The 11,324-nt window shown below is 43.4% G+C and overlaps 1 protein-coding gene across 1 annotated transcript; it reads left to right on the top strand.

Moving 5' to 3' along the window:
- Positions 1-708: 708 nt before the first annotated feature.
- On the top strand, positions 709-10,322 carry snrnp70 (small nuclear ribonucleoprotein 70 (U1)). The gene is made up of 10 exons (XM_076143981.1): positions 709-902; positions 1,240-1,393; positions 1,494-1,556; positions 2,186-2,240; positions 2,327-2,391; positions 2,482-2,544; positions 3,552-3,633; positions 8,147-8,248; positions 8,469-8,568; positions 8,712-10,322. Exons 2-10 carry the CDS (start codon positions 1,247-1,249, stop codon positions 9,556-9,558), a joined length of 1,524 nt encoding a protein of 507 aa, XP_076000096.1. The 5' UTR covers positions 709-902; positions 1,240-1,246; the 3' UTR covers positions 9,559-10,322.
- Positions 10,323-11,324: the final 1,002 nt, after the last annotated feature.

An 11,324-nucleotide genomic window follows, 5' to 3' on the forward strand; every position in this document is an offset into this window, starting at 1 on the left:
GGCATATTGGCTCCCACGACCACAAGTGACATCCGTTCTTTCAAGCAGGCCTGCAGACGGCGAGAACCGAAGTGGCATCGGACCAAAATGTATTCATTGAAAGTTTTTCAACTTGCCTGGTCTGATAGCTTACTCATTTATAAAATAGGCCTTCACTCTGCTCGAATTGATCAATGATAAGACGCTAACCCTAATTTCTTATTCGAGAGTGAATGTTGAACCATGTTGTCTTCTACAGCGGTGCAGCTATTTTCCTGTTTGGCTTCTTCAAGACCAGTCAAAAAGCACTTATTTATAATAATGACAACTCGAATAATGGCCAATGACTTATAGGCCCCTTCCATAACATCACATGATGTGATGTGACATCATTCATGATTGTCGGAGTAGTGTGTATCAATGATGTCATTAACAACTATGATACTGTATGTTCATAGTGAAGTTGTCCATTCACATATCCCACCTCCCTCCCAACATAATTTGTTTCTTGCAAATAAAGTACAACATAAAATATAAATGCCAATGGAACCCTGAATGACCATTAAGCGGGCGAATACGTCACAGGTCAAATCTACTTTCTGCATCTAGTTTGTGTTGACACTTGTGATTGGAACGACAGGGACATTTATCCCCCTGTCCAAAGGGGGGCGCTACCGCGACATTGCCCAATAACTAGCGAAGAAGTCGGCGCAGTGACGTCAGACGTCGTCGAGGGTAAGATATACCGCCATTTTATTTAGGAGAACACAAGTGTGTAAGAATTAGCTAGATTATTTGTCTCCACGCGGTGGGATTTTTCCCGTTTGCATCCACTTTCCTTTGAGTGAATTTGTCTAGAAGAACTGGAGGGATCATAAAGCGCCTTCTTGTGACCCAGTAGCTGCGAAGAGGCTGGCGTAAAGGTAAAGCGTTGATAATAAAGGGCCGTGTTAACACTGTCATCTCGTTTGCTAACGTTGTGAACATAAGAAGCTGTTCGTGGTAATTTAGATGAAAATTGCGTTGCGAAGGTTTGCTTTGTCTGCTTAGACGCATGAGAGGGACACACTTCACCTCAGCACGAAACTTTAAATGGAATACAAATCTAAACCGAGAACTTTTTATTATCGTATTTTGCAAATAATAGGGAGGATAGCATATCGAGCTAACTGTTAACATGAGCCGTCTGTTTCCACATAACGATAACGCAGTGAGCATTTGGCTGTGTTAATCATTACTTAATGTATTTTCTATATTTAGGTGAAACATGACGCAGTTTTTACCTCCTAACCTACTGGCCTTGTTTGCACCGCGGGACCCCATACCGTTCCTGCCCCAGCTAGAGAAGCTTCCCCATGAGAAGCACCACAACCAACCGTACAGCGGGATAGCTCCGTTTATCCGCCACTTCGAGGTAAAATATCGTGATGTCTGTTATTTGTATAGTTAATTAAATGGACGATATCTTATGTTGGTGTCTTTCTCACCCCTTTTCAATGTAACGACTTGATCAGGACCCGAGAGATGCTCCTCCACCAACCAGGGCAGAGACGCGCGAGGAGCGGCTGGAGAGAAAGGTACGTTTCCGCTTCAAGGTTAGGAGCTGGGGTTTAAGATTTAATTGTCAAGTCCCTAATGGAAACTTATTACGAGAATTTGTATTTATATGTAGTGTTACATTTCCAGGGGGCCTTTTTGCCTGTGACATGTAGCAAGGTCACATGCATGCAGTGTTGTACTACTCCGGCAGAGCCGAATGAATTGTCTCCGTACATTCTGAGATATTGTAAATCCCCTTGAGCCATGAGTCACGGAGATTCCGTCTTATTTCAATATTTTTTATTAGGAAATCAAGCCTTAGTTTTATGACGCAATTTATGGGGGACCGCAGCCGGTTCTCATTTAAATTCACGATTTGTGCCAAAGTAGCAATCACTTGGAACACAGCTACTTAAAACTTCAAGTTCAAATATAAGTTCAAAATTCAGACTGCTTCCTCAGTTGCACAAGTCTTTCCTCTGTGTGCTATTGAAGCCTCTTGGCAGTCACTTCCCTTCGTGGCTTCGTAACTATCTTATGGTAAAGGCAACATGGTATAATGTCTGCTAATGCACCGTTTTCAGCCAGGAGCTCGTTTTCATAAAGCCAGTCACAAGAAATAAGAAATGGTTGTGGATTTATGTCATTCTTTTTGTTTGTGTTGTAGAGGCGAGAGAAGATTGAAAGGAGACAAGCCGTGGTTGAGACAGAACTCAAGCTCTGTACGTTTGTAAGCAGCACAATGCAACTCAGTCCATAAAAAGGTGGCTCCGTCATTAAAAAAACGTCTTGTTTTGCATCTCACCAGGGGATCCCCATAATGACCCTAATGCACAGGGTGACGCCTTCAAGACCTTATTTGTTGCCCGAGTGGTGAGTGAGTCTTTCCTTCAATCTGTGGTTTTGACAAATGTGATGTCTTGTGATATTTCTTTAATGCTTCCTGGTATTTTGTCTTTGTAGAACTACGATACAACAGAGTCCAAGCTTCGCCGTGAGTTTGAGGTCTATGGCCCAATCAAACGGGTATGTTCTTCTTTTGCACGTTTTACACTCTACTGCATTGTGCTTTGGGAAAAAACTATTCACTTTTTTTTCTTTGTTTAGTAATCAGTCTTACATTTAGTATACAATGGAGAACATAAGCAGTGGCACAGCATAAATCACACTGGACTTATTGGCTGTGTGATTTCATTTCCATCGGTTGTCAGCAAATGGCTGGTATTAAATGCTTAGATGTGAAGTTGGAATATAGAAAGCTGTGACCTAAATTTGATTAGATGTTGATCAGTACTGTACTCAGTACATTTTCTTTCTCGCCTCCATTCTAATGAAAGTCACTAAGTGACAGAGAAACACTCATTGTGAAATCACTGTGGTACACGCAGGATGTGTAGATCAAAATGACGTGTATGTTCCAGAGCTCCTATTTCCCAGGAGCTCAGTCAGTGTCCAGGAAATTGATCTGGTCTGTTGTAAACATTCTTGTGACCTGAAGTTCTTTTATCTACCTTTGTTGAACACACTTATTGTAAGTCGCTTTGGATAAAAGCGTCTGCTAAATGATCGTAATGTAATGAACAAGAAGACGCGAGCGAGAAGAAATTTGACAAGCCCGTCCATTCCTTATCAGACATTACAATTTGAAATGGTTTCTGATTGGCTGAGCTTATCCAGTGGGATACGTCGACACCATCATAACACGTGTGTGTGTGTGTGTGTGTGTGTGTGTGTGTGTGTGTGTGTGTGTGTGTGTGTGTGTGTGTGTGTGTGTGTGTGTGTGTGTGTGTGTGTGTGTGTGTGTGTGTGTGTGTGTGTGTGTGTGTGTGTGTGTGTGTGTGTGTGTGTGTGTGTGTGTGTGTGTGTGTGTGTGTTACACGAACGTTTGTGACAACTTAACAAATCACCAGCGAGTGTTAGTCCAGATCTTTCGTCCATCGTTGTATCTAGCGGAAATGATCACGAGCTCTGGAACACTGTGCCTGTATGTGTTTATAATTGTCAGCACTAAAGATCTTATATTTGTCACGTAGATCTACATCGTGTACAACAAGACGACCGGGAAGCCTCGGGGCTACGCATTCATCGAATATGAGCATGAGCGCGATATGCACTGTGAGTACCGACTTCTATTACTGAGTTAAAGTGATGAATGTGTGACCACTGTTCTCCATATTTTAGGTGTCTCAATTCAAACCTCCTTGCATGCATTTACATATGCAGTTTGTCGTAATGACAATGGGGTGGGATGGCGACACTCTGACATCTTGAGAAAGTGGCCGAACAATTTGTTATTAAAAGTATGAAAACAAACACAAGACATTCCCCATATAATCCACAATTTGCATGGTTAAATCCAAGTCTGGTGGTTGTGATGTGTGTGTTTGGTGTGTGTCATCAGTTGACTAATAGTGTGGTTTTGGAGGGAATCTGCTTCAGTGGGGCATCATGGGGAAAGTGTGAGGACCCGGAGGTAGAAGTGTCTGTTTTTTTCCTCTGTGAATATGAACATGTCTGACTGTCACCGGGCAGATTTTCTTTCTAACTGGTAGGAGTTGTAGCTCTGTGGAAGAGCAGGTCTCCTGGTTGGACTGTAATGGTAAGCACAAGGTCTGATTGGTCACCCTGAATCCAATGGACATGTTTTTTCCTGAGAATGTGTCAAGGATAGGCTCATCAGCTTGTCTGTCACATATTTTATCAGTGATCTTCAACCCTGGTCATGGAGAGTTAACCATATCGGTGAGACAACGTAGTAGGGCTGGCCCCTGCTGTTTAAGTGTTCAAATATTAGATATAATTATCTTGAGTGCACAATTTTAGTATTGTTAAAAAATATTGTTACTGCCTCGGTTAACTTGGAATAACTTAAGTCTCTATCATGCATCCATTTTTGTGTGCCATCAGGCTACAGTACATCATGGGCAGAACACAGTCCAATGAAGACATTCACAGTTTCACCCCTTAATTTACACCTGTAACTTTGGAAAACAGGTTAAATCATCGCAGAGATTATCAAACCCTTCTCTATCCCTCTGAAAGTCGTGGATCGTTTATTTTGCACAGCAGTCACACAAGTTGAAGGGAAATCTACCTCCATGTTGGAAACGTCACATTATTGGCTACCAGGCCCAAGTGTTGTTTGTTTGACTACTGTAGCTCGTCTTTACTGAAACACAATGTAAACTGAACCCATTGGCTCTCTGGGTTAGAAGCACTGACTTGTGTTTTGATTAATCTGTACTGGTCATAGAGCATTTGAATACGTGTTAGAAACATTTGAATCCCTAAAATACATTCTTAAAATAGTACTCAGGGCCAGCCCACAAATCTTATCTGAAACCCTGTTGCGAACATAAAGTTGTGTTGTCCCAGTTGAAATGCAATGGTGCCATCAGACCTCTGTGATATGAGTGCTAGCAGCTCTTCAAGACCAGAGTTGTTGTATCACTGCTATGTTATCATAGCAGGGGTGAACTCTGAGGGGGAATGTGGGGCTCTATGGTATATTAACTGTGTGTTGTTCTCATTGCCACTGCAGCCGCCAATCTGTGATGGCTATTGGCCAGAGCTGGCTGGCAGATGATGATGATTATGATACATCTACACCCTACTACCACAGCTCAGTATATGGTTGGTATAATGGGTTTGTATGATGGGTAAGATTTCTTTCCACCCTCCATCTCCTACATAGGGAAGAGGAGTTACGTTCAATGGGAAAAGCCCCAAAGAGTTTTTTCACTGCAGAAGCAGAGTTTTGATGCTTTGTCCGTTGAACGCACCCCGTGCCTTTAGTGCATTGATGGTCACCCAATGATTCTGCCCTTTGTGTTAAAGCCACCTCAGTATAAATAGAGCTGGTTCTTATAGCTACCAATGTAGTTTTTTTTTTTCTTTCAAAATTGAATGATCAGAGGTAAGCAAAGTGAACCAACATCACACAGCTAGTTTGCTCAGGATCGTATGTAATTGAAGTTGCAGTTTGGACTGACTGAATTTAAATTTTCTATAGCTTTTCTGAAAAGTTACAAACAATTTTAAAGGAAAGTAAGCAATTGCTGTGCTTTAAAAAAAGAAAAAAAACGGATAATCATAACGGTGTTTCAACAGTGAACACTTATCTTGGTGGGTAAGTCTGGAAATCAGGAGTGCTTGTAAGTTCATGGTGGTAGTTTGTGATAGGTTGCCAGCATTTGCTATGAGATTCAGCCAATATCATTTCCACAAGTCACTTTTCTATGACTCACCACCACTGCTTGTGTTAATGTTTACTAGATGCAGCTACAAACTAGTTTATTTTAGGTGTGCTTCAGCAAACAAAAGTACAAGCCTTGAATTTGGCAATCCTGCCCACAGACTTTTTTTCCAGTGCTCGTAGAGTATGCTGGCATGACTCGGGCCGATTCTTGTTTTTGTTTTTTAAATGAATAAAAAATGGAAAATGGAGTCAAACATTTGATTCTAAAAACTAAAATTAAGATTAATATATAATATTGCCCAAAACGTCCAAAGCCAGTAAACATTGGCGTCATGGAACATGACTGTAGCAATATGATAAGCTGCTGGTGCGGACCAAGAAATTATGACTATAATCAAATTGGAATGCGAGAATGTACCATTGATGGTGTTTGCTGAGACGTTTGAGCTGGCTTCAATGGAAAAGGCTGATGAGGGGAGTTGCTTGGTAATTCTGAAATAGGCTACTTGTACATTATTGAAATCACAGTACACAACAAAAATGAGAAACTATTATGTAGTGTTACAAACTCAGATCATAGAGTTGTGAAGATTTCAAGCACATGGATATTACTGTTGCAGCTTATAACATGTCACTAAATAAGCTTAGACATTAGAAATTGGATAATTCAGGTATTTCGGCATAACGGATATTAGATTGAGCTCTTACAAAAATATCAGTTTGTAGCCTTATGTGACTTGGCTGACAGTTGTGAACTATCTGAAAGCAGTTCTGATTTAGGTTAGTTCATCTTTCATTGACTTGGCAGGGGTTTGGTAAGGCCCTGTCTTTGGATGGGATGTTGTCATACTCATTGGTGAGTCCAGGATGTGGAAGGGTTCTGGTAAGGCCCCTGATATTCCACAGAGATGTATGTGTGTTCTGGCAATGAGGGATTTGGGTAAGATCCTAAGACTAGATCAGGGACTCATAAGGTCCACGAGTTGAGGGATTTGGTAAGACCCTCAAACAGTGTATTATGTGTGACGGGTTTTGGTAAGACCCTGAGACTGTGTGCAATGAGCAGGTTTTGGTAAGACCCTCTCCTTGGACGTAAAGGCCAGGCCCTCAGGGATCGTCACCACAGCAGACCAGTATAGCAGCCAGGATGGGTCATCTGGATATCTTCGGGAGTTCTTCCATCCTAAAAGATGGGTTGCAAGACTGTTGTGTGGAATAATTGGATAAAGTGCAGGACTGAATCAGGAAGAGCAAGATGTTGTGAATAATCCAAAGGAAGGATCTTATTGTGGAAGATCTTTAGTGCTGGTGGTTGCTTATAGCATGTTACTCTTGGATAAGGATGGTGGGACGCTATTTAAAGAATTCAACAGACTTAAGCATGGCTGTGACAACATGAACACTCTGCTAGATATGATGGAAGCAACGCTTGTGACAACCGCTACTGCTCAACTATAATTGTGCCAGTGTATTTCCCTTTGAACTATAACTTTCATTTGACTGAACAAAGCACTGAATGGGCAACCAGTTATTTGGATGGAAACATCAACATAGCACTGTTGGTTTATGTTCCACCGATGCAAATACAGGCGGGAACAAATGGATCACCCAAGACTGAAACTTGAATGCACTCCATTTTGTGTGGCAGAAAAATGTTGTTGCAGCCTACATAAAATGGTCTGTTGCTATAGTAACCACATTGGACCTTTTTGTTGAACCAAAGCATCCATCAGGGTGAAAAGCCCCAACAGCTGTCTGATGTAAATGCACTCAGTGAAGAGACCCGGTCAAACCATCGCTCACACATCAGTCATTTGATTACTTACATACTCATGTGAATCTTTTGCAGGAGTTCAAATGTGTTTATCTTTAAACATCCAATTTACCTGTTGGCCAAATGGTAAAGCTGGAGTCGGTTAAGTCTGACATCAACAGGGACTTATCACTATTCAGTACCTTTGCATTTATACCTTGACAATCACTGATAACTAAATACTGCAAGCTCAGTGTTCATGACACGATTAAGCAGTCATTGACATTTAATGGTGATCTGTGTCTATAATATGTTTGTGTGGCTTCTTCTACTGAAATGTGGAAAACACTACAAAGAACCCATGAAGTAAATGTTGACAATTGTCCACTGGGCAACTTGGGAGTTCTTAAGTCACCGCACCTCTCCGACATTACTGTAGTATGGGCCATTGGTAAGGTGGGTATATAGAGGATGCAGGTAAACGCGTAATGTATCTATTGCCCCTCGTGTTGTGGAAGGAGCTCAGCTTCCGTTATCCTTCAGCTTTTGCCCAGAGAGCAGCCATCTCGGCCTCACCTGCTCCTGGTCAGTATAAGCACTGTTTGTTTCCTTGGCCACATTGATGCAGTCATACTCGTATCTCACCACCTCATCTCCCTCTCCACATTCCTCTCCAGCTGCCTACAAGCACGCCGATGGGAAGAAGATCGACGGCAGAAGGGTGCTGGTTGACGTGGAACGTGGACGCACAGTCAAGGGGTGGCATCCTCGCAGGCTAGGTCAGCTTTTCATTATTGGCTTCACAACTGTAAGCCCGGTTTCCTTCATGTAGTGGATTAAAGTGATATGACCAAAGAAAGAGACGGACTAAGTGGATAAAGACACCAGAATTGTTACTACAAGGAGTGCATCCCAGTGATCAAATTAAGAATTGAATGGTGTAAGTAATGACTAACTAATAACTTTCCTTGTGATGCCTTTGCTTTTTCTCCCAACTAGGTGGTGGATTGGGTGGCACCAGGAGAGGTGGAGCTGATGTTAATATCAAGCACTCCGGCCGAGATGATGCCTCACGATATGATGATCGCGCTATAGGGGGGTGAGTAATTAAATGAAATTCTTGCAATGGAATACAGATTATTTGTGTTGAACAAATGTCTGTAATCAGCAAAGACACATTTCTTTATATGTGGTGTACTGCTTGTATTTTCATAGTCCTTTCATTCACTTGTCCACTCATAGTGACCGGGAACGTGGTGGAGAGAGACGAGAGCGCAGTCGGGAGAGAGCAGGAGCAGGAGCGGGAGGGGGAGGTGGTGGAGGAGGTGGAGGAGGAGGAGGAGGTGGGGGAGGGGGAGGGGGAGGAGGAGGAGAGCGGGACAAGGATAGAGAACGCCGTAGGTCCCGATCACGTGAACGGCGTCGGCGTTCCCGGTCCCGAGATAGAGACAGGGAGAGGGAACGACCAATTGCTGTGGGGGATGAAGGCACGCCGAGTAGCCGGCGGCGAGAGCGTGAGAGAGAGCGTGGGGGGGCACCACCAGCAGCAGCAGGAGGAGGAGGAGACAGCAGGAGCAGGGAGCGGAGTAGAGACAGGAAAAGGAGGAGTAGGAGCCGGGATCGCAAGAGAGACAGGGAGAGGGTCAAGGGTCTGGATGGGGAGGAGGCTGGACAGGGAGATGGTGCCACAGAGGGAGGAGAACGAATGCCTGAGGAACATGAGGGAGAAGTCGGTGAGGGTATGGAGGAGCGCACTAGAGAACGGGACAGAGACAGGGACAGGGACCGCAGGCGCAGCCACAGAGACAGACGCAGAGGCGACAGAGAGAGGGACCGTGAGCACAAGAGGGAGAGGGGAGACAGAGAGAGGGGCGGAGGGGACCGCAGGGAAGAGCGTCACGCCTCTCAGCGAGATGACACGGGCCCTCAGGATGACACGGGCAACGAGGATGAGGGTGACGCACCGCCACAGATTGAGGAGTACAGTCAAGATGGGATGATGATGGACCAGGAGTCGGTCCAGTCTGGAGAAGGATATGGGTCCAACGAGAATGGCTTCAAGATGGAGGCACAGGGAGATGAGTACTGAGACGGTCACCTTCCTTTTTATTGAAGACATAAAATGTTTCATACTGTAATTACATGTAAGAATCTACTCGGCCCTCATCATTTAAGGACTTCCTCACGATCAACCTTTTGCTCGAGTTCTCTGTCCAATGAGAATTCGTCAAAAAGTAACTGCATCAGCGTCTCAGTGGCAACTTCCCTAATTTGCCTCGCAATCCACAACGTCAAATGTCGGCACATTTAGCGTTTCTGTCCGGTCTTTCTTTTTTTTCACTTTGTGGTTTTTACCTCGGTGGTTAGTAATGAGGGGGAATTCAGAAACACAATTGTTGGGATGCAGATTGTAGATTTGTCTTTCATTTTCCAATTCCAGACCCTTTTTTTATGCTCTGTTCCTACCACCTCCTGCTTAATGTGTGTGTGAAACAGACGACATGTAGTGTTTTGTCACCGTGTGTGGACAGATTCGAGGACTTCCACTGTAAAAGCTAATTTGGGATTGTTCTGTTTAAAATTCGGGAATTTTTTTAAATTTTTTATTTTGACCTGTGTTTGAATTCTGTGTCCAGACTAATATTTTCATAGAACATGACCTGAAATCACATATGAACTCGACTCTTTCTGTATATTCTTTGTGGTTTACCATACGTCATGTACAGTTTCTTATATTTTAGTACATTTTGTGATCCTTTGAAGCTCTTACACTGTAATTCTGGGCTGTCCAAGGCCAAAGATGACAAATGAGAAATGTAAGTTTTTGGTCACAATTAAAAATACAAAACAATGGTCCTTTGTCGCACTGTTATTCAAAGACGGGGCGATATTTCGGCATTGCAACTCAAGAGACCCTCGGACAAAATTCTGATCGATTTAGATTTAGATATAGGATGACATTCTCACAATCGGAGCACAGCTACAACCCACCTCTACTGAACAGCCACTCAGTGACCAACCGTTCTCAGTGTGTGTACTCATCACACCCTTGGTCTCACACTTCACTTCACTCTGAAATTACATAAAATAAGACGCATACAGACCCACACAGATCATGATCAACAGGGAAATCCCGTTTTACTCATCATCATGCCTAACCTCTATGGAGGGTGAACCGGAGCCTCCTGTGGCCAGATGCATCTCACCGCCTGAGAAGCTGTCAGGTTTGATTTTCCAGTGAACATTCATCCGACATCTTGGCTCTGAGCCAGGAGAGGGCAGCAACACATTTTTTTATTTTTGTGTACTCTGTGTATGAAAGAATAAATATAGTTGGGCAGGATTGGCAAGGGAAACATCTCTTAACAAGATAAGATGCCCTAGTGCGCTCCATCACCAACATGGCGGGACTTTGAAAGAGCTGGTTATGTACCTGATCGCAGACAGACGGGCAGACGCGCACACACACACACACACACACACACACACACACACACACACACACACACACACACACACACACACACACACACACACACACACACACACACACACACACACACACACACACACACACTTGGGAGGAAGACACTCAAAGGAGACATTTTCAATCCCTCACTTCCATTTGTCACTGAAATCAGGCCCTGACCTTGGTGACCTCACAGCTGGATATGGCCATGGATCCATTCTACTGAGGCAGAACTTGGTTTAATGTTTTTTATTTTCTTTCTCTTAAAAGCAGCATGTACACTGATAAATAAAGTTAAATCTGATTCCTGCACAGAGCATGGAGTGACAAAATACCATAAAATGAAGGAAATTGAAGAAACGGCAGCTTTCCGTTTAGAAAAAAAT

The sequence above is a fragment of the Genypterus blacodes genome, unplaced genomic scaffold (genome assembly GCF_046128005.1).
Source record: "Genypterus blacodes isolate CSIRO-AG114 ecotype Tasmania unplaced genomic scaffold, CSIRO-AGI_Gbla_v1 ptg000028l_1, whole genome shotgun sequence".
NCBI lineage: Eukaryota > Metazoa > Chordata > Actinopteri > Ophidiiformes > Ophidiidae > Genypterus > Genypterus blacodes.

Bases quoted from the DNA above. Each gene is read 5' to 3' on its own strand.
- snrnp70 (XM_076143981.1), top strand. From the start codon at position 1,247: ATGACGCAGTTTTTACCTCCTAACCTACTGGCCTTGTTTGCACCGCGG. The intron at 1,557-2,185 runs GTACGTTTCCGC...TTTGTGTTGTAG, and splicing joins AGGAGCGGCTGGAGAGAAAG to AGGCGAGAGAAGATTGAAAG. The intron at 2,545-3,551 runs GTATGTTCTTCT...TTTGTCACGTAG, and splicing joins TCTATGGCCCAATCAAACGG to ATCTACATCGTGTACAACAA.